The 23576-nt window shown below is 40.6% G+C and overlaps 1 protein-coding gene across 1 annotated transcript in view; it reads left to right on the top strand.

The window, feature by feature from the left end:
- Positions 1–5475: 5475 nt before the first annotated feature.
- The window catches only part of WAPL (WAPL cohesin release factor), an 83806-nt gene continuing 65705 nt past the window's right edge, over positions 5476–23576 (top strand). The window contains exons 1-2 of the mRNA XM_069460007.1: positions 5476–5587; positions 8270–8790. Of these exons, the coding sequence (XP_069316108.1) occupies positions 8292–8790 (499 nt within the window). The 5' untranslated portion in view covers positions 5476–5587; positions 8270–8291. The remainder of the gene's footprint in view (positions 5588–8269; positions 8791–23576) is intronic.

Raw genomic sequence — 23576 nt, 5'->3', positions numbered from 1 at the left:
GAAGGAACAGCAAGTGCAAAGGCCCTGAGGCAGGAGCTGCCTTGGCATGTTCTAGTAGTAGACAGAAGCAGGATTGGCAAGGTGGGACGGGATAGAGCTCTTCAGGGGCCAGAACATGCCTTTTGGCTAAGATAAGGATTTTGGATTTTAATCTTAGTGATGGGAAGCTCCTGGAGGGTTTTTAATGGGGGTGGGAGGGACCTGTCATACAGCATTAGGAGTGAGGATACTGGGGAGAAAAGGGCTGTTTCCAGAGACAATGGTCAGGAAGTCAGACCTCTTTGAGTTTGCTGGATACCAGTCCTTGTCACGCAACATTCCCAAGGGAATTTCCCTTGCTTTGTCTTTCACCTACCTAGACAGCAGTTTATTCCCCAAAGATGTTGCTGTCTCTAGAGAACATATTCCAATTATCCTAGAATATAAGGTAATTGGGATTATGATAGTATTCATCTTCTCCATTCTCAGAATGAAAACCTATCTAAGGCAAGAACAAAAGGTAACTCCAGAAAGCACTCCCCTCCCTTTTGGGAAAACCCAATCAGTCAACACTTTATGGAGTTACCAGGTTATGTGAAACTACTGTTAGTTTCAAGTCACTTTCCTTTCAAGCTATAAGCTTACAAGAAGTAAATAAATGGGTGTCTTTATTCAACAAATATTTACTGAGCAGCTACTCTGTGCCAGGCACTCTTCTAGGTGCTAGGGATATAGCAGAAAATGAGACAGGCAAAGATCCCTGCTCAGAGGAAAGACAAACATGCAAAACGTGATATGTTAGATGGGGCAATAAATGCCCTGGAGAAAAATGAAGCAGGAACAGTGAGAATTTGGGAGTGGGCGTGCTGCAACAATTTAAAATAGGTTGGTGGGGGAGATTTATTGAAAAGACATCTGAATGGAAACCTAAAGGAGGTGAGGAATTAAAGTGGGCGGTGGTATGTGAGGGAAGCAAGCAGTAGGCAGATGGAATAGGAAGTGCAAAGGCCCAAAGGAATCAGGCATGGCAGAGCAGAAAGAAAGGGGGGACTGTGTCAGAGAGGTAAGGCCAGGGCCTGGCCCACATCTTATTGCTCTTATAAGACTTTGTGACATAACTACTACAACGTGCAAGTGTACAATTTAGAATTTTTTTTTTTTTTTTTTTTAACAGATGAGATCTCTATCTGTCATCCCGGCTGGAGGGCAATAACCTGATCACAGCTCACTGCAGCCTCAAACTCCTGGGCTGAAGAGATCCTTCCACCTCAGCCTCCCAAGTAGCTGGGACTACAGGCATGCACCACCACGCCTGACTAGTTTTTCTATTTTTTGTAAAGATGGGGGTCTTGCTATGTTGCCCAGGCTTGTCTTGAACTTCTGGCCTCAAGTGATCCTCCTGCCTTGGCCTCCCAAAGTGCTGGGATTACAGGTGTGAGCCATTGCACCCAGCCCAATTTATAATTTTATTACACATTATATGGCAAAGAAAAATTGACTGCTGCCAATATGGTAATTTCTGACTTCTAGTTCCCTGAACTGAATTCTATAGGTTGTAATACATTTTACTATACATGATCAGAAAAAGACTAAAAAGGCCTATTTAGCAACTCTAGTTCTGACAGTTCCTACGACTGGGCTAGAACAGAGCACAACAATGGCGGAACAGATGCCTTCCATTACTTTTTTTTTGCGGGATTTTCTTTTCTCAGTTAGAGGAAAATATAGGTATGAGCCCACTCAAGTGGGGCTCTAGGTAGTGGGGCTCTACTCTCCCTCAGGCAGGGCCACCTACAGCATCAAAGGGTACTATTATACAAGCTTGGCTCAAATCCATGATTTCGGTTTCTGGCATAAATATGACCTCTTTAGTAGGAAAAAAAAAAATCAGACATCTGAGAGCTTGCATAGAAGCATTTTAGCAAAGAAAAAAGTACTACTTGCTACTTGGTGTTTGTGTGAAGTAGATTCTTATGAAGTGAAGATAACCATTCTAAGGAGTGGGGGTGAGGTTGGGGAAGGAGAGTGGAACATGAGCTGAGAGAACTAAGAGAACAAAAGCAAAACAACCAAAAGCTGCTTGCTGGCCCATATGTTATCTATGCTGGAGTCCAGTTTGCTCATTCTGGTTTGGAACCCAGGGCCATGACAAGGGAAGGGGGTCAGGGCATTTGCCTGCCTCAGTGGAACCAGGTAGGTAAAAGGTTAAGGTGATGGTACAGCCTGCAGGGCCAGGAGTCTGAACTCCCTCCATGACGGGCCCTACCTAGAGGTGGCAGGCTCTCCACCTGTCTGTAGTATGGGGCATATGAGAGCAGAGACCCCTAGCATAGCTCTGCTTAATATTCATATATTAAGCTTCCAGATTAAATACACACACACATTCACACACACAATTTTTTCCTTTTCAAATCATTCTACCAAATCTGAGAATGTCCCCAAGCACTAATGGGTATCCAACATTTAAGAAAAAGTTTGGTTCTCTCATTATTTGCAATATCTTGAGCAAGTGCAAGCCTCTCAATTTCCTTACCTGTAAGATAAGGATAAAGGTTGGGATGCAGAGAAGGCCCCTGAAGAGCCTGGCATCATACCTGATGCAAAGGTTCTTAATGTTTTTGGTTTTTGTCTTTTTTGAGACAGAGTCTCACTCTGTTGCCCAGGCTAGAGCATCATGGTGTCAGCCTAGCTCACAGCAACCTCAAACTCCTGGGCTCAAGCAATCCTCCAGCCTCAGCCTCCTGAGTACATAGGACAGGTGCGCTCTACCACACCCAGCTAATTTTTTTCTATTTTTGGTAGAGATGGGGGTCTTGCTCATGCTCAGGCTGGTCTCCAACTCCTGACCTCAAGCAATCCTCCCGCCTGGGCCTCCCAGAGTGCTAGGATTACAGGTGTGAGCCAGGGCACCTGGCCCAGGTTCTTAATGTTCTACCTTTCCCTCTCCATCCTTACACAAGATATTAAATTGCTGTCAAATGCTATCGGTCTACTTTAAATCAATGCTTGTCACACTTTTATGTGTGCACCAATCACTTGGGGGAATCCTGTTAAAGTGCAGGTTCTGATTCAGTAGAGTTGGGGTGGGGACAGGAATTATGCATTCCCAACAAGCTCCCAGGTTATGCCTATACAGCTGACTGGGGATTATTCTTTGAGCAAGAATCTGACACTACTAAGTTCCATTACTTAACACAACTACCACACAAAAAGCTCTCATAATGGCTCCACAGACTATTTCTTTACACAATTAACCCTTCCACTAGAGCCTCATGCAGTCACTGACCCTGCCAAGTGTCCAGCACCAGAGAGGCCACCCATCCTTTGGTCTTGAAGGGTTCACAGTACCCTCCTACAGGACCTTGCAATTGTCTTGCCACCTCTTTTGGCTTTTTGATCTTGCCTTTTGCCTCTGATGATAATTACCCTTTAATTAGCACCCACCACCCTGTCATCTAAATAATTATAGTAAGTGCGGCCTGGCCCGCACCTCTGCCAGTGATCTTCAAACAAAACAATAAAACAAGATCCTAAACCACCGATTTTTTCAAGAAAGACAAAAACTGACCCAAATAAAACGATCATGTGAGAACTAACACAGTGGTGGAAAAGACACAGACCTGTTATAACTTCCATTCGTTTAAGCTATGGAAGAAGTTAATTTGTTTTGAAACAAGAGGAAATACTGATACAGTATTTGGGAAAATATAAATGTCAGAATATAAATTTTGCAAGCAGCCACGTAAAACAATTCAACCACGCTAAAATCCACCTTAATCTATTGGGAAGGGCTGCAAGATCTCTAGACTATTTTTTTGTTTATTTGGAGGTTTCCGATTATATTGGAGGGAGCTTGATAACTTCCTGGGTGCATTCAAAAGCAAATTATCTATTTGTGTGCTGTTTTACTTCAAGAGTTAAAAAAAGAAAAACCCAACAAATTATCCATTTGTGGAAGGAGGGGCGGGCTTTTTACTGAAAGCAATTAGTAGTTTTCTAATTTCCCAGGTGGGTCTCCATTAACCGCCTAACAGCAGGGCTGTCTGAGTCCGATAAATCATGCACCTGTCTTAGGGGGATCTAGAACACTGTTTTCCCATTGAAGCCTTAAAAAAACAACTTCCCAATTTTCTGAATTAGGTAATACACTGACATGTAAAAAAACCTCAAAAGGGTGTGCAGGGAAAAAGAAATACTCCTGCCTCCCATCATCCTCCAGCTCCCTATCCTCCCCAAAGGCAATCACTGGTTCATTTCTTTAAACTTTTTATTATTGAAAATTTCAGATATACAAGTGGAGAGACTGATAGGATTAGCGCAAGTGTTCGCATCACGCTGCGTCAACAATGGAAAACATTCTTCCAGCTTAGCTTGTTTTATTCTACCCCCTCCCTCCGCCCCCCGCCCCAGTTTTCCTAGGCGTATTCTAAAATTCCAGACACTAGGTCATTGTATGTCAAAACTTTAGCATGTTTTTTTAAATGATCCCATTACCATTATCATCTAACAAGGTTAATGATAAATCCTTAATACCATCCAATATTCTCGGGGTCACTTTTAACGGGTGAGGGGCAGACGGAAGAACTCCAGGGTGACCACTTAAGGGTTGGGGGTGGGGCGCAAAAAGCGCCGGGGCCGACACCGTTCGTGGCCGCAGCGGTCGGGTATACGGCGTCCCGCGCCTCCACGTTCCGGCCGTTGTTATCTGCGCCAGGCCAGGATCGGTCATGCCCGGCCGAGGGAGGCCCCGAGCCACAAGCTCCCCGCCTCCCTGCTCCCGGGCTGCGGCTCCTGCAGGCCCAGCGCAGCTGCACAACCCATCGTCCCCAGACACCGGCGGGTCCCTGGAGGGGAAACGATTGATACAGCTGCCTGCACTGCGCCCCCCGCCCACCCTCGCGGCACCTGCGTCTCCCGGCGGGGCTGGGAGCTGGACGCGACTCCCGAGCCCGGGCGGGCCAGGCCTGCGGCCACCTCGCCGCCCGCCACCGTGTCCCCCGCCAGGTTCTCAGCCCCGCGACCTCGAGGACCGGGACTACAACTCCCGTCGGGCCCCGCGGCCGGGCCAATGGCGGGCGCCGGAGCATGCGGGGCGCGGCGCCTGCGCGGCGGTTTGAGTAAGCGGCCGCGCGATTGGCTGCGGGGTCGGGCGGTCGCGCGGGGCCTGTGGGAAGCGGAGTGACGGAGCGAGCGGCTGTTGGAGGAAGGAGGTGGGGGCCGGGAGCGCAAATGGCGTTGAGATGGTTCAGGGCCCTGTTCAAACTCCAGCGCTGACCATTCACTGGCGGAAGCGGCGGCGCAGGAGGCGGTGGCGGCCCAGTGGGGGCACGTAGCGGGCTCCGGCACCAGCTCCGGCGGCGGCGGCGGCCAGGGAGGGCTAGGCCTGGGCCCGGCCGGCGGTGTTTGAGGCGGGGAGGGAAGTTGCGGGGCCGCCGCTCCTCCCCCCCTCCACCGGGCTTCCTATTTACCGAAAGCGGAGCCCCTTGCCTCCTTTGGCGCACCAGCCGGCCCTGCTCTCCCGCGCGGGGCTCCCGCGTCCGCCCGTGGGCCGTTGGGAGCGGGAGAGGCGGAGGCGGCCCGTGGCCAAAGCACCCGCCAGGCGCCGAGGGTAAGTGAGGTGTCGGGCGGCTGCCTAGGCCGGGAGGGAGCCAAGGAGGGTAGGGGAGCCAGGGGGCTGGAGGGGGCGATGGAAGTCTCACCGCCTTGCCCACCCGGCTTCTGAGGAAGTTGGGAAGGGGGGCGAACTGAAGAACTCTTTTTCCTCTTTTATTTTTCCTTTTTTGAGTTCTTTTTCGGGTGGCTACTGATTGACTTCCCTCCCCAAACCCAGTCAAGTGTGTTGATTTCAGCCCTGAGTCCTTTCCCGTGGTTTCCTCCGCCCCTGGCCGCCACCGAGGCCTTGCACAGCCCTAGGGATTCGGTGGCAGAGGCTTCCGGGGCGTCGAAAGCAACATCCCTTTCCTGGGCGGTGGGGGTAGGGAGGAAAAAAGTTGCGTGAGCTTCCAGCCCGGGGGGGCGTCCTCTTCCACTGCCTCCTGGCTCACCGGCCGTCCCCAGGTGAGAATTTCTGGGTGGTTAAGTTTCGCCCTTAAAGCCCCTGGAAACAGGGAAGACGGTAGATTTGGGTGGAAGTTAAGTGCGAAGACTTTTTTTTTTTTGTCTGTAATAACCCCAGCTCACTTTCCTCAAAATTCGACCTGACTTTGGGGTGAGGCAAAGGCCTAACGACTGAAAAGATCTAGTTGTAAATCATTCTTTCCTTTTTAGTTAGGACGGTTTTTGGAGTTCGAAGGCTGATCAGGCAAGATAGCTTGTGTACTTAAAATATACTGTAAAATATGTCTGCACACTTACTTTCGAGTTTATTAGTACTTTACGCTTAGATAATGCCATTTTAAAAGTCTGCTGACTTTTTAAAACAGACATTTTATTATGGGAAACGATAAAGACAATCAAAAGTAGGGAATATTATATAATGAACTCCCATGTACCCATCGTTTGGATTCAGCAGTTATTAACTCCTAACCAAACTTATTTCATCTGTACACTTCCCATTCCTTGATGTTGGAAAATTGCTGACGTTATTTCATCCATATTTCAGTATATATTTGTAAAAGACATGGACTCTTTTTTAAAAAACTACAATTTTCTTATCAAACTTAAAAAGATTAACTCCTTAGTATCAGATATTCATCTGCAGACTTTAAACTTTTAACAGTGAATGCTTTGTGATTCTAGGACCATTTTTACGAGTTTTTCTGATGTTGGCTTAAAGGAGCTCAAGTCTAGATTTTTGGTTTGGCCTTTAGTCAGCATTTTTAGATGATTACCACGTAGATGTATCCAAAACATTCCAGCTTTGTTGGTGTATATGTAAATGTAGGTCTGCAGATCTCTACTTTACATCCTTGAAGGAATGAAGAGAAATGACTTTATTTTGTTGTCCTGGTAGCTGCACAGTGTAGTTTTGTTTAGGTTATACTTGACAAGAAAGACATTAAGATTCGTTAAATCTACAGTCGAAGGGGGAATAAATCTCCCTCAGGAAAACTATTTTCTTGTAGCACAGATGTGTATGATGACTATATTTTTTTGTCAAATCAAAATTGGCTTTTTACTGAACATTGAGGGGGGTAATTCTCCATTGAGTATACATAAAGCTAACTTGGACAGTGATTCATTGTAAGTTGTAAGAATTTAAGTTAATAAAGGAAAAACATTAAAAGTATAGGTGAAAACATATTCAAAAGTATAGGTCAAATATCATTTCAATTGTTGTAAGTTTCAAAGTAATGAAGTTTTTCAGGCCACTAGACGATTGTTCATTTTTTTCAGTTGTATTTGATGTATTGATATTTAAACTGTAGGTCAAAGTGTAAGAAATGGATAAGGATTGATAGTGTTTAAAAAGTACTGTAACTTGTTTTTAAAAATGTTTGGCCCTGAAAATTTTTTTTGTCTTACCTGATTATTATGTGGTAATAATCAGATAAATCAGATGAATTGATTTGTCATTTATAAATTGGAGAGTAAAATAAAGGTTGCTTGTTTCTATTCTGTAGTAATCCATGGAATTGGGTATATGCTGGAGTTCACCAGCTCCAGAAAATGTAACTCGACAAATGAGCACAGCACTATAGGGACAAGGAAGATAGAATAAGGATGGTTTTTTGCGCTTAGGGAGATGACCACCTAAGGAATATTTTTTAAATCACAGTCCAGATTATATTACACCAAGAATCCGAATCTTCAAGTTTGGGTTAAGAGAATAGCACCATTTTTCTGACCTTTTTCCTCATATGAATAAGTGCTGTGAAATTTCAAAGAGCTAAATTTAGTAAACTATTTGACATTTCTGCAATCCTGAAAAAAATTAACATTTTGTGCTTAAAATTTTATATTAGGGGTAATTACCCAATTCACATTATTTTTTTAAGATGAAAATGTTTATTAGAATAGTTAGTTGATTCATTTGGAACTTAAAAAAAAAGTTTCATTATAAGTTGATTTTAGGGATGTTGTATTATAAGTTAGTTAGTCATTAAGTTTTTTTACTTTGTAAGGAGCCTATGAATATGTGCTTATTGTAAAAAAAAAAAAAAGGTTGACATATAGAGTAAAAAATGAGCCTCTTTATCCCCTTCCTCATATTTATATAATCATTTTTAAAGGTTTGTATAGTGAATGTCAAAAAGTCATATGGGAGAGAATCCCTAGTTTCTTATTTTTATATGCAGTGTTTAACACTTAAGTATTTATGATTATGTATTTCCTTAAATTTTTTTCACAGAGAATATGAAACAGGTGTCAAAATGACATCCAGATTTGGGAAAACATACAGTAGGAAAGGAGGAAATGGCAGTTCAAAATTTGATGAAGTCTTTTCCAACAAACGGACAACCCTTAGCACAAAATGGGGAGAGACTACATTTATGGCTAAATTAGGGCAGAAGCGGCCCAATTTCAAACCAGATATCCAAGAAATTCCGAAAAAACCTAAAGTGGAAGAAGAAAATACTGGAGATCCTTTTGGATTTGATAGTGATGATGAGTCTCTACCAGTTTCTTCGAAGAATTTAGCCCAGGTTAAGGGTTCCTCTTATTCAGAATCTAGTGAAGCTGCTCAGCTGGAAGAAGTCACTTCAGTACTTGAAGCTAATAGCAAAAGCAGTCATGCGGTGGGTGAAGACAGTGTTGTATCTGATAAATGCTTACCTTTGGAGGATACTTTGCTTGGGAAAGAAAAGAGCACAAACCGAATCTTAGAAGATGATGCAAGCATAAGTAGCTGTGCTAAATTAATGACCTCAGGTAAGTTTTGATTTTCTTTATTCTGAGCCAAGAGAGCTTTGTACAAGCAATTTATTTAAATGATTTGAATTCTAAAATACGTATAACTTGTGTTTTCTTTCTGCATTTATGATTGAGGACTATTGATAGTTTTGTAAAAGAGGTTTAAGAATTTTAAACCAATTGGGTGTTGAAATTTAAACAACTTGGATATTAATGTTTCTAGACTATTAGCAAGGGTACATTTTGGGAACAGTCTTTCATAAATCCCTAACCTCCATTCCAATAAAAAAACATTTCTTTTTGTTGTGTTGGGATTACACAGTATCTCATTTCTATTACTGTTGAGATTTGGATGGTTACTGATAATGAAAATGAGATCAGCATTTACAGTGAGGATTAGGTAGGAAGGTTAGACCTTTCCTCCAAAACTAGTTCAGAAAGATTAAGGAAGTATTGAGTATAGACAGTAAAGAATTGAACTTACCGCAAATTGAGATTAGTTTGAAGTCTGGGGCCAGTAGCAACTTGTATTGATAGATTTTAATCCACAAAACTTGTATGTAAATTTGTAAATATGAGGTTTGGTATTCTTGCCTAAAACAATATCTTGTTAGTTAATACCCCCCCTCACTTTTGTAAGGGGTTTGATAAATGATAATGAAGGTGCAATTAACTAAAAGACTGAAGAGCTAAGATTGAAGGTGGCAGGGTAGAGGTGGGGCAGGAAAGCCACCCTATCAGCAGTAGGATTAGGATGGCACTGTACTGTAATTGAAAATAAACCTTGGTTTTTGATGACTTGACAAAGTTTAGCAATAATGAAAGGTTATATAGATCTCATGTTTTGAAAGGAAGTAAAGAAACTTTCCTAGTACTTAAGAGGAATTTGTCCTTTGGAGGCTTAATATGAGGCACATCAAATAGTACAATGGGCTGTGCCTTGCATAGTTTTACTAAAAATGCTGAGCATTTTTTAACTTTTTTCTCACCCTTGGATGAGAGGATGAGCCAGCTGTTATTGTCATTCCCTTGATCCTCTGGGTTAATTCTAATTTGGCTGTCCTTACTGCTTTGCCGACATTTCTCCTAAAGCATTGTTTATGAGTTTAGGTTAAATTTTCATTAAAAAGAACAACATAAAACTGATTCCAGGTCAGCTCCTAAAAATGTATTACAATTGTAGGACTTTTGAGTTAAAATAAATTTTAACTTAGCTCTCCTCATTTTATAGATGAGGCTCACAGAGGTTAAGTGACTGTCCAAGGTCAGCTAGTGGCAGAATTGGAACAAGATTCATTTATTGATTTTCAGTGTTATTGAGCACCTAGTGTTTGTCAAACCACTGTGTGTGACTCTGGGAATGCGGTTCCACTTGAGTTATCTAGTATTTTTACTGCCATTTCTTGTTGTTTCCAGGCAGTTAATCTACAGTGTGGGGCAAGTAGGCTGGAGGAAGGTGAAGCTGGCCAGGTGGTGGAGGTGCTCAAGGAAGGCTGACGCTGGCTTCCCTAAGTGTGCTGTCTTTTGGGGAATCCGGTTTCATTGGCAGGCAGAGGACCTGGTGGCAGAGGGTATTAATAAGAATGAATGTTTAGATAAGGAGGAACAGGGATGTAGAAGTTAAAAATATGCAGCAAAAAAATTGCTGATGATATTTCTCTATATTTGTCCAAACTGCTGTTGGAAGTTGCTTGGTGGGGAACTGGAAAAACAGTTTTTTGTAGAATGAGATAATAGCTTCCCAGTCTAATGTAGCCAGAATGTAGTTCTGGTACTGATACTGTGGACTGACTGTGAATCCAAACTCCATTATCATGGGTTTATGAGGAGAAAATCGATACTAAAATACAGAAAAATAGATGGTTCCCTCTTCCTTCTTTACAAAGGGACCCTTAGTGGGAAGGGAATGGTGTAGCACTATGAATATTTCTTGTTTTCCTCCTCTCCCTTGGCCACCCAGAGCTGCAACCACCCTGACAGGGCAGTTCCCTGTAGGATAAGAAGCAAACTTTGAGGAAGTGCACATAATTTTGCTTTTAATCTTTATTTATTTGTCCTCCTGTTAGTGGTAGGAGTGTATTTAATTTTCTTAGCAGTCTTATCCTTTCCCTAATGTGTGCATGTTAGTTCTTAATGAAACATTTATAAATTTGTATGTTGGTTATATTTGTGGGAATGTTTTTGTATTTTATGACTTTTTTTTTTTTTTGGCCTCTGTCCTTTAAACTTTGGACACTTCCCTTGTGCCTAGACTCTTTTCTTACATTATGTCTATCAGATTGTGATTGCCTTTTCTCTCTTAGAAAGTCGTGTAATTTTAGTCGAAATTTAGAAACCTAAACCTAAGTTTTTGATAAAAGGGGTCTGTAAATCTTAAGTGGTTCCTAACTTTTTTGCTTTAGGGGCCTTTCTGAGAATGGTAAAGTTTTGAACTTTTTTCTCCAGATACAAGCACTTGTGTACTTACTTGGGTCTCAGAAACCTAGCAGTCTTTTGCAAGTCATGTTCAGGCATTTTATTTAAGAATCTGTTAGCAATTTTATCAATGACTTGTTTAAAGTGCATTGTATCCTTCCAGTAGAATGTCCCTGTTCTTTCATACCATTGTTTGCTGTAGAATTATATCACATCAGTGAAAAGGGCTTATCCAAGCTCAGAATCACCGTATCATTTGTCCTGGCATTATGTTTTTAAGTGCATCTCTTTCTCTATAGGGAACTATATGGTAAATCCTTTGACGCTATTAAAATTCTTTGTTTTTGGTACTTTTAAAAAAAATTGTGGCTCATTTGAAGAGGAAACTTAGGATGAGGTCATGATGAAAGTAATGGTTGCCATTTTGCAAACAGATGCTTGATGGATAAGGGAACCAGAAGCAAGATTATAGACTGAATAAGTACTACAGGGAAGGGTTGAGTTACAAAAATGTCTTAATCCTTAATTTAAACAATAACAGGAAAACTTTTATGATGAAACTTTTCAGACATACAAAAATATTCAGTATAAGAACCTCATGTACTCAACAGTTGTTAGTATATGGCAAATCTTATTTCATCTGTTTCACGCTCTGCTCTCTCCACCTCCCATCCTTTACCCCCAGATTATTTTAAAGCAAGTCTGGGATTTTTATTTTCATCTGTAAACACTTCCCTATTTAATCTTTAATTTTAAAACAAAAGATTCTGATTGCAGTTGCTATTAAAGCCATTGAGTTCTTGGCCAGATGTGCCACTTAAGAATGACTGTTAGCAGGAACTAAAAGTTCACCCTTCTAAGAGATCTTTTATTCTTTAAAGTTTGGAATCCAGGGCAGTGTGTATTAGGTGTAAAAGAAGCCTTTTCTTGCCCTTTATGTGAGGCTACTTCCATTTTCTGTCTTTTTGCTGTCTGCTACAGGTTTTTAATTTGGACTCTAGAATAAAGTGTGCAAAGACTTAAATTTCTCCTTGTCACGATTTGCCAGCCAGCTAGGATTCCGTCTATATACCCTGCCAAATATTGAAATAACTACAGCATAGGCTCTTAATTTGCGTGACTGGTTTTATAGCCAATGAATTTTTTTCATTTGCTTAAAGCTGTAATGAGTATTTATGTAAGTTAGAGGGATGATTTTGTCAGGAAATTATGAACTTTGATTTAGAACTGAAGGTGATTTTTAGAAAGGGAAATGAATTGTTCTATTACTGAAAGGTTAAAGTAGGCCAAGAACTTGTGACCTGAGATGAGATTGTCATCTACTTGTTGGATAAAAGTACAGGTGATTAAGGAGGATTATTTTTAAGAATCCTGAAAGGATAATATCAGCAAGAGTTACTTGCCTTTATTTGCTGAATGTATTTGTTGTATAGATTATATTTAAATTATACCTAAAATCAGCTGCTTTTTAAGAGAAGTGGATATTTAAATTCCTACTTTTACATATCAGTTGATCCTTAATGACAACCCAGTAAAGTGAGCTTTATTCCCATTATATAGAGGGTAAAGCACAGTTCAGAGGTTGAATAACTTGAACTATTAAGTGAAAGCTCTGTGAAACATCCAAAGTGTTCTTATTCATACAGTGTAGCTGTATTCTTATATGAATGAGATTAATTTTGTCATATTCAAAGCTATATGTTTAAAACACTGTCAGCATAAGATCAGTTTTCTCTTGATGTTTTAAATAAGTTATTTTGACAAGGGGCAAATTACGGATTCCCCCTTGTCTTTAAGTTATTTTCTTTTTAATAAGAATGATGGCCAAACTATTCTTAATAGTACCTAATAAAGCTGACCTTAATTTTATAGATAATATCTTCCACTTTTTAATTTTTGTGTGTGTGTGTACAAATGGAAATTAAACTATGCAAATTCTGAAAGGGGCACTATAATTCTAAATAAATTCATTTTGTTTTAAAGCAGAACTTTCACTAATAAAAGATTTTCTGAGTAAAAGAATGATCATTCTCAAGATTTGAGCATTAATAAAAGCATGGGAGACTACTAGCAGGTTTTTCCTCAGATCCAGGTTGAATACCAGCCATGGGTTAATATATGAAAACTATAAATATAGTCACTGCCCTCTAGGAATAGAGCTGTTGACTTCTACTGGTCATGATGAATAACCAGCTTTAAACACAATGACAATACATTTATATAAGATTTTATGCTTTTCAGAGCATTTTCCACATGTATACTTTTAGAATTTAGAGCCAGATGATACTTCATGAATTTTTCTGGTCCAGCCCTTGTTCCTTTAGGAAATGGTCCTCAACTTTCCTAGACTCTTGATGGTAGAGGAGAATGAATTTGTTCATAGGAAGGTCTGGGGGATACTTTGTGTCCAACCATCCGCTTGTTATTTTAGTGTCTATGGAAAAGATGGACTCAGTTCTTGCCTTTTTCACACTCTAGTGGGGAAGACAGAATAAAGAATAACAAATGTGCTAAAATTTGGAAAAATACAGGGTCTGTGGGAATGTGTAACAGGCTTATTCACCTGGTCTGGGAGTGGGGGTTTGTAGGCAAGGCTGACATTGTAGGCAAGGCTAACCTGAGACATGTTGGTGCATTGAAAAAGGATAAAAGTGGCAGAGCTTGGTGACATGAATGATGAGGAAGACGGAGACATCAAGAGTGATTCCAGGGCTGGGGTGTGGTGGCTCATGCCTGTAGTCCTAGCACTCTGAGAGACCGAGGTGGGAGGATCACTTGAGCTCAGGAGTTCAAGACCAGCCTGAGCAAGAGCAAGACCCAGACCCCATCTCTACTAAAAATAGAAAAAATTAGCCAGGCAACTGAAAATAGAAACATAAAGATTAGCTGGGGATGGTGGTGAGCAGGGAGTGCCTGTAGTTCCAGCTACTGGGGAGGCTGAGGCAGGAGGATCGCTTGAGCCCAGGAGTTTGAGGTTGCTATGAGCTAGGCTGATGCCACGGCACTCTAGCCTGGGCAACGGAGCAAGACTCTGTCTCAAAAAAAAAAAAAAAAAAGGAAAATGTAAAATTAGATGAAGTCATTAAGGAGAGTGTAGGAGGAAAAAGTACTGGGACTGTGCTGTGAAGAACTTCCAATGCACTAATGGATGGAGAGAAGAGGAAGAAACTAGACTAGGAAATTAAATAGGAGTAGCTAGAGCTGCTAGAGGGAAATCAAGGAAGTGATTTGTTATAGAAGCCAGCAGAAAAGTGTTACAGAAAAGATCAACTGAATCAAAATGCTGCTGCAATGTCAACTAAAAGGAGGACTGCAAAGCAGGCATTGGATTTGCATCTTGGATTAGAGTGATCTGAGGAGTGAGGAAATGGGGGTAGCAAGTGTTTACAACTTGTTAGAAGTTTGAAGTAGAGAAGAAAAAGGGCAGCTAGAGGGATATGAGGGGTTCTGGAAGGTTTAATGCCTGGAAGGGTCTTGAAGCATGAGATCCAAAGCACAGGAGAGAGTGGTCTTGAAAGAAGAGATGCTGCATTTCCTGGATAGGAGGAAAGGTGGAGAAAAATGTGAGCTTAGTGGGAGGATGGAAGATAAAGTGGTTTATGGCTGAAAGCTTTTTAAATTTTTTTCATAAAGTGACAGAAGAGGTTATTTCTGAACAAGAGAAAGAAGAGCAGGGTAACTTGGGGGATTGAAGGGAGCAGGAAAGGGCTCAGACAGATGTTACCTAATTTGGAAGAGCAGGCTATCTAGAGAGAAAGTAGAATTTCTGGACACTACTGAGGCCTTAGTTGAAGTTGGTGTTACTCATTGTGAGTATGGTTTTCCCCCCACCTTTAGTAGGCTCCATTATCCAAAACCAGCACAGAATATAGAATAGGATAATTAGAATTATGCTCAATTGGCATTTTGTCAGCATGTGGAAGGAAGAGAAAGAGAAGGAAGAGAATTTAGGATATTGCCCAGAGAGTGAAGTGATGGATTGTGGAATTTAAACAGTTTAGCACCCAGACAAGGCTGATGGATAGTAGAAAGGAGAGAAGAGGGGTAGTATGCTGAGAGTCTTGTTAAATAAAAGTCAAGAATAGGAGTACCAGAACAAGCAAATTGGATGGTTGATAGGCAGTGGGTTATCTGATTTTAATATTTAAGAGGTGAAGTATTTTAGGGCGTAACAGATTTCTAGATGAAACTGAAAACTGGTATATAAGGTGGAATGTGGGTGGGAGAAGATTGTCGATGATGAGATAAGGTTAAAGAACTGGGAGGTCAGAGGATTGGAATTTGTATGATAGCAAAACTGGTGAGTAGGTTATAAATCTAGTGTAAAATCCTTAAATAAATGAAGGGTTAACAACAGGTTGTTGGATGATAGATATTAGGAAGATGGTAACTGCTAGATGGGACAAGCCACAAAAGAAGGGGCTTTTATAATAGGGTGGAGGTATAATAGTTTTATAAAGGGGCTCTGAGATGGTAGGAAGGGCTGCAGGAGAAGAGGCACCTTTAGTCGAGTGTCAGCTAGGGCAGGGAAGTTGTAGAGAGAAAACTCCAAGTATGTGCGTGTTGGGGTATGCTGATGACAGACTTGGGTACTCCTGTGGTTGGTCGTAGTGGGTTGGATTAGGAGTTGGGAAAGAAGTACAGATATATTATGAGAATTAGAGTGTAGAAGAAGGTAGGTGACAAGCTGTGTTTTATATTTTGGATCACGAAGAGCATTAGAGTGAATGAGAAGGTATTGCATAGTATAGGACAAGCTGTGTTTACATGTTGGATCATGACCCAGAGAAGCAGATGAAAGTCATGGCTTTGGCACCACATTTTCCTGAAGTTGTGGTTATAAACCCTTTTTGTTCACACATCACCTAAAAAGTTTTAAAAAACTGTCTCCCATTTCATACATTTTACCCTCTGTGGTATATATTTAAAGTTCATGGTTGTATCAGTCATGGTCCCAACTGGAAACAGGTGGCATGCCCAAATTAGAGTGATGCGAGGATTGATTTACAAAGGGGCTATTTACAAAGGTGTGGGATAAATTAGGAAAACCACATTGGTGCTGCCCTAGCCTTGGTTAGTTGAAGTGAACCTGTTATCACCCAGGCCCAAAGGACAAGGGATTACCTGGGCTGTGCAGGGGAGGTCACCTGAAGGGTAGCAGTGTCCTTCTGTTGAAGAGCCTAGCCTGGAGGGATAAAATACTGGAGCCTAACTCTCCTCCTTTTCTTTGTCCTGGAACTCCTCCTGGGTAGAACCCAATGGAAGCCTGAGAATAAGGAACATTTTGATACAGATCAGCCTCCTGGGGCTGAGGTCAAGGTGGAGAGAGGATCTGGAAGGACAAATGGAAGATATCTGGTACAATATCTGAGAAAAAACATTGTAAGGTTCTATGGGAATGTCTACAGTTAGGTAATCACTGCACCACCCTCGAGATACAGACTATTTCCATCACCATCACCTTAAAAAGTTCTCTTACGCTTCTTCACGGTCAGTCCCTTCTTTCCACCTCTAACCCCTGGCTTCCTCTGATCCATTTTCTGTCCCTGTACTTTTGTCTTTTCATAGTGTCATATACATGGGATCACACAATGTGTAGACTTTTAAAATCTGGTTTCTTTCATTTAGCATAATTTTTTTAAGAGTGTCAGATGCTTTGCATGTCAGCAGTTCATTCCTTTTCATTGCTGAGTAGTATTCCATTGTATGTATGTACCACGATCCATTTGCTAGTTGGCCATTTGGGTTGTTTCCAGTTTTTGACAATTGTGAATGAAGCCGCTATTATAAACATTCACATTTAGGTGTTTGTGTAGACATATGTTATCATTTCTCTTGAATAGCTACCTAGGTATGGGGGCTTGCTGGTCATGAAAATATTCATCTTAAATTTAAATACTTGCAGAGGGTATAATTTCCTGTAAATATTGACATTTTAAAATAAAACATGCAATTTTGGTATCATAGTGATTTCTTTTAACTTTTATATTGTAAAATAAAACAGACACAGAGTACCACACAAAACATGTCTAGCTTAGTGAATTATCATAAGAGCAGCATTCCTAACCCCCATCTAGGTTATGAAATAGAACTCTGCCAGCCAATTCAGAAGCTCTTGCATGCATCCCTTCCCCCTTCTTCACCCTTAAAGTAGCTGCTGTCCTGTCTTCTATCATAATTACTTTCTTGCTTGCAAATGCCATAATTACTTGCTGTTCACTTTCAGACATTAAAAAAATACAAGAACAAGCACTTCTTTAATAGCCAGAAGATTTACAACGCTCCTTTTTCTTTTTGAAGTTGTATTTCTATCCAACTTCCACTTCAGAATTTTATTCTAATGAATATAGTATTTGTTTAGTCTTTAGTGGCCATCCTTTTCATAATTCTTGGCACGAAAATATGTATATGCATTTAGATTTGCATTTAGATTTAAACTCTTAAGAATTTTCTGTCACTATAATGCTCTAAACTATTTAAAAAATTATTTGGGCCTACATTGTGACCACAATTAGTGCATAGTTGATCAAGCAATATAAATGCAATGCCTGTTAAAGGTAAAATTTATTGGAAATGTACCTTTTAAGAGATGGTTGGGGGTTTTTCAGTTTATGTATATGTGGATAAATATTGCTAGAATAAGAAAAGGTTTTGGAACAAAGGTTTTGTCATCACTTCTATTCTTATTTTATAATACATATAAATATTGAGAAATCATAAATTGAGAAAATAAGAATGGAAAGAGTTTTGTTATAGCAGTTCCTTTCTTTCTTTCTTTTTTTTTTTTGAGACAAAGTCTTGCTCTGTTGCCCCAGGCTGGAGTGCAGTGGCATGATCATGGCTCACAGCAACCTCAAACTCCTGGGCTCAAGTGATTCTCCTCCCTCAGCCTCCCAAGTAGCTGGGACCACAGGCACACACCCCCCATGCCTGGCTAATTTTTCTTTTTCTTTTTTTTTTTTTTTGAGACAGAGTCTCACTCTGTTGCCCAGGCTAGAGTGAGTGCCGTAGCGTCAGCCTAGCTCACAGCAACCTCAAACTCCTGGGCTCAAGCGATCCTACTGCCTCAGCCTCCCAAGTAGCTGGGACTACAGGCATGCGCCACCATGCCCGGCTAATTTTTTTCTATATATATATTTTTATTTGGCCAGATAATTTCTTTCTATTTTTAGGAGAGACGGGGTCTCGCTCTTGCTCAGGCTGGTCTCAAACTCCTGACCTCGAGCGATCCACCCGCCTCGGCCTTCCAAGTGCTAGGATTACAGGCGTGAACCACCACACCCGGCCTAATTTTTCTATTTTTAGAAGAGATACGGAGTCTTACCCTTGCTCAGCCTGGTCTCGAACTCCTGAGCTCAAGTGATCCTCCTGCCTTGGCCTCCCAGAATGCTAGCCGTTTCTATTTGAATTCTCAAGTGCCACAAATCATGAGGTAATAAAAAATTAGTTTTAATAATGAACCAGTTTGTTGGGTCTTTTCAATTTTGTGGAAAGCAATTAATGGAAACCACCTGACATGAAAGGATTTGTTACCCAGACATGAGTTACTTACTTATGAAGCACAGAAACCAGCAGTTTGTTGCATTCTTTATAGGTCCTGCCAGAGTTGTGGAAATGTACTATAATAAGATTAGGGATAGGTGAGTGATATGGCATTATTTGTAACGTAGGAGTGATTGATCCCAGGTGGGTTGGCAAATCAGTTTTTTTAGACCAGACTACATGAGGATATTGGGAATCTAGAAATGAATTTCCTTAAAATATAATTATACATATATGTTTTGGAAGATCTATGTGTACCTCCAGGGGTATGTGTATCTAGTTTTTATTTTATTTTATTTTGAGAGACAGGGTCTTGCTATGTTGCCCAGGCTGGCCTTCTGGGCTCAAGCAGTCCTCCTGCCTCAGCCTCCTGAGTAGCTGGGACTAAAGGCATGCACCACTGGGCATCTCCATGCTCTGCATATGTGTATCTAGTTTGAAGCGTTAATTGCCACCTGGAAGGGAGGCCCAAGGCCCATTGGTTGAGGAGAGGCTGGGGTGTGTGGTGTGTTTCCTGTTTTCCTAGTGCTGCAAGAGTGGGGTAGAGGTGAGGTGGCTTCAGCTGGAAGCCATAGGGAGCAAATAAGCACCTCCGTGTACCTATAAGCTGTGGCAGTTGTCAGTTAGGCTCTCCACAGACTGTGTTGATGTGGGTGAGGGGAGGTTATATTAACTTGGACTGTTGTGTGTAATGGGCCTAGCTAAGTAGTACTTTTGAAATTGTTTTTAGTTTACTGTTTTATTTTTAAAATTGCATGTAAATCATCTTTAAAATTGCATGTAAATCTTGTGTTTTATAGGTATGCTTTATAAAATATAAAAATATTTTAGATTACCAATTGAAATGCTTAAAACTTTTAAATACTTTTTACTTTTCAAATCTTTTTTAAAAAAATTTTTAAAAAAATCATTTTTCGGCCGGGCGCGGTGGCTCACGCCTGTAATCCTAGCACTCTGGGAGGCCGAGGCGGGTGGATTGCTCAAGGTCAAGAGTTCGAGACCAGCCTGAGCGAGACCCCGTCTCTACTAAAAATAGAAAGACATTATATGGACACCTAAAAAATCTATATAGAAAAAATTAGCCGGGCATAGTGGCGCATGCCTGTAGTCCCAGCTACTCGGGAGGCTGAGGCAGTAGGATCGCTTAAGCCCAGGAGTTTGAGGTTGCTGTGAGCTAAGCTGACGCCACGGCACTCACTCTAGCCTGGGCAACAAAGTGAGACTCTGTCTCAACAAAAAAAAAAAAAAAAAAAAAAAAAAATCATTTTTCCTTTTTTTTTTTTTTTTTTGACAGAGTCTCACTCTGTTGTCCTGGATAGGGTACCGTGGCTTCAGCCTAGCTCACAGCAACCTCAAAACACCTGGGCTCAAGGCATCCTCCTGCTTCAGCCTCCCCAGTAGCTGGGAGTACAGGCACGTGCCACCACACCTGGCTAATTTCTCTATTTTTAGTAGAGGCGGGGTCTTGTTCTTGCTTAGGCTGGTCTCAAACTCCTGAGCTCAAGCAGTCCTCCCTCCTCAGCCTCCCAGAGTGCTAGGATTACAGGTATGAGCCACTGTGCCCAGCATTTTTCAAATCTTTTAGTAAAATTGATCCACTGAGGAAGATGTGCCATGTTTTTCCTGTGGCCTTTAGGTGCCTCTGATTAACAGCGGTATGCTCTTGTTGACAGTGAAAAGTCAGTTCCCTACCACTGAAACTAACGCTGTTAACAATTTCTTACACATCTTTTCACAATCTTTAATATGCAGAACATGCGTATCTATGTATGTACCCTTAAAAACACACAAATGTAGACACACACTATGTATTATGCCTTTATAAGGATTAAGGAATAATCTTTAAGATGTATTCCTGTCAGTATTTATATTATAGATCTACCTGGGTTTTTTTATTTTTTAGCAGTTTTATCGTTTTTCTGTTGTATTGATTTACCACACTTTAGTCTTTTATGGATATTTTGGCTATTTCTAGTCTTTTACTATTACGAATAAATGTTACATTGAACATCTTTTTACTTATGTCTTTGAGCATCATGTCATGTGTCCTCATATATTGGTAGGAGATGTTTTTAGAAGTGGTACTGACGGGGCGTTTACATTTAAATTTAAAGTTGATGTTGCCAAATCTCCCACTGTGTGGCTTTTTTTTTTTTTGTGTCATCTTCCTACTACCAAACTTTGAACTTTGCCTAGCTGAAAGGTAGAAAAATGGCTGTGTTTATTTTTGGTGTTTAATTTTTTTCACTTTAGATTATGTACCATCTTTACTTTTAAGAAATTTTATTTAACATGGTTCAAAATGGTATTGGTTAAAAGCTTCTCTCCCAGCCCTTTTCCCCTGCCAGCCCAGTTCTCCTTGGAATGTTAGTAGTTTTAGCCTTTTTGATATATGCTGTGTACATACAAGCAATATAAGCAGTTACATATATGTGTATGGATATGTGTGTATGTATGTGTATTTAAATCCGTAGACTGTTGTTTTGTACTTTACTCTTTGACTTCATATTTCTTGGGGACAATTCCATATCAGTATCTAACAGTTTTCTTTTTGGCCCTTTCCCTCCCCTTTGAAAAAATACTGCTATATGTTGCGTCAATTTGTATATGTTTTATAAATTACTTAACCAGTTCCTTGTTAATGTCAGACTTTTGGGTTGCTTCCATTGGTTTTTTTTTTTTTTTTTTTTAGTTGCTTTATTTTTCAGAGAATAAATACCACTTAATAACTGTGTAACTGTCAACCAATAACATAAGCCCACTGTCCGTCATCTGTCAAATGAGATACAGGTTCCCATTTCCTTATCTGAAACCTTTAGGGCCAAATGTATTTTGGAATTTAGAATTATTTTGGATTTTGGAAAGTTTACATTATCACCCCATCAGGATCTGAGGTGGTGCTCTCTTAATCAAAGACAGTGTTTCTTCAGAAAAAGAAAATACCATCCTTAAGTAGGGTAAATATTATAAATAGCCTCACTTCAGGTGGGGTCAGGTTTTGCTTCTAAATGTATTATGAGAAATCTTAGTTTTTAGAGCTTTTTGAATGTAGGAATTGTGAATAAAGAATTACGAACTTGAAATATAATAGTACCTGCCTAACTCAGATGATTGGCTAAGAGATCAAATGAATTAATACATGGAAAGTATTTAGAACAGTACCAGGTACATACTCAGGGCTTAATAAGGATAGTTCAACTTTGTTTTACTTTGAGTTTTAATTGTGAATGAAATCGAATATCTTTTTGTAACTTAATTCATTTGTATTTTGTTTTTTATGAATTGCCTCTGTGTTCCTAGCTTCATTTTCTACTGGGACATTGGACTTAATGACATCTAAAGATTCTTTTTTCTTTTTCTTTTTCTTTTTCAAGACAGGGCCTTGCTCTGTTACCCTGGCTGGAGCGCAGTGCTGCAATCACAGCTTAGTACAGCCTCAAACTCCTGGGCTTAAGTGATCCTCTCACCTCAGCCTTCCAGGTAGCTAGGACTGCAGGTGTGTGCCCCCACACTCAACTAATTTTTTTTTTTTTTTTTGTGGAGACGGAGTCTCTCTTTCCCAGGCTGGTCTCAAACTTCTGGCCTCAAGCGATTCTCCTACCTTGGTCTCCCAAAGTGCTGGGATTACAGGCATGAGCCACTGCACCTGGCCTGTTCATTTTTAATTCAATTATTTTCTTATTGAAATCTGAGTTCTTTTTTATGTTCTGGATGTAGCTTCTTTTTTTTTTTTTTCTTTTTTTTGAGACAGTCTCACTCTGTTGCCTGGGCTAGAGTGCCTTGGCGTCAGCCTCTCTCACAGCAACCTCAAACTCCTGGGCTCAAGCAATCCTCCTGCCTCAGCCTCCAGAGTAGCTGGGACTACAGGCATGCACCACCATGCCTGGCTAATTTTTTTCTATATATATTTTTAGCTATCCATGTAATTTCTTTCTGTTTTTAGGAGATATGGGGTCTGTCTCTTGCTCAGGCTGGTCTCGAACTCCTGAGCTCAAACAATCTGCTCGCCTCCACCTCCCAGGTGCTAGGATTACAGGCGTGAGTCACCACGCCCAGCCTGGATGTAGCTTCTTTATCTGATATATTTATTGTAGGTATTTTTTCAAGTCTGTGGCTTGTCACTGCATTCTCTTAACGGTGTTTTTTGTTGAGCTGAAGTTATTCTCATTTTATCAAATATTTATTTTATGACAAGGGAGCGTACCCTCTTCGTAGGCATCATCTTTGTTGGACAGATCTAGTTGATCTTTAATACGCATGTTCATCAGTCCTTATAGTTAGTTTGAATTTGAATGATTTCCTCACATTGAATAAGTTTGTTCCTTCTTCTCATGACAGCCACTCAGATAAAGGCAGCATTCATATAATGGCAGCTCCTGCCACCCCCATTAAACCTTTCTAGTTACCTCAACTATTTCAAGGGTTTGATCTCTGAAGCCACGTTGTCATCTGTACAGACTTCTTAGAAGTCAAAGGCTTTTTTTAAATTTAGAATATCATGTGATAAATATATGCCATTTGATACATTAGATTTTTAACATCTTCATCCAGATCTCTTCTGCTAATATGGATTAAGATGGGTTTATCTGTTTTAGTATTTCAGTTTTTAGGCACTATCACTAGAGATAGTGTATTATAATATAACCCGGTATGGGTCTTTTTATGAGGTCTCTTTTGACCATTGGTTTAATTAGCAACCTTTCTTACAAGAAAGTGAAGTCAGTATTTACAGACTAGCATACAGTTATACAGAAGTATACATCTTTGTGTGTAAGTCTCTCTCTATATATTCTGCTTTAATAAACATAAATTTGGGCCGGGCGCGGTGGCTCACGCCTGTAATCCTA

Source organism: Eulemur rufifrons, chromosome 28, assembly GCF_041146395.1.
Source record: "Eulemur rufifrons isolate Redbay chromosome 28, OSU_ERuf_1, whole genome shotgun sequence".
Taxonomy (NCBI): Eukaryota; Metazoa; Chordata; class Mammalia; order Primates; family Lemuridae; genus Eulemur; species Eulemur rufifrons.
Note: the sequence above shows the minus strand (reverse complement) of the source record. Positions and strands in the feature narration are given on the sequence as shown.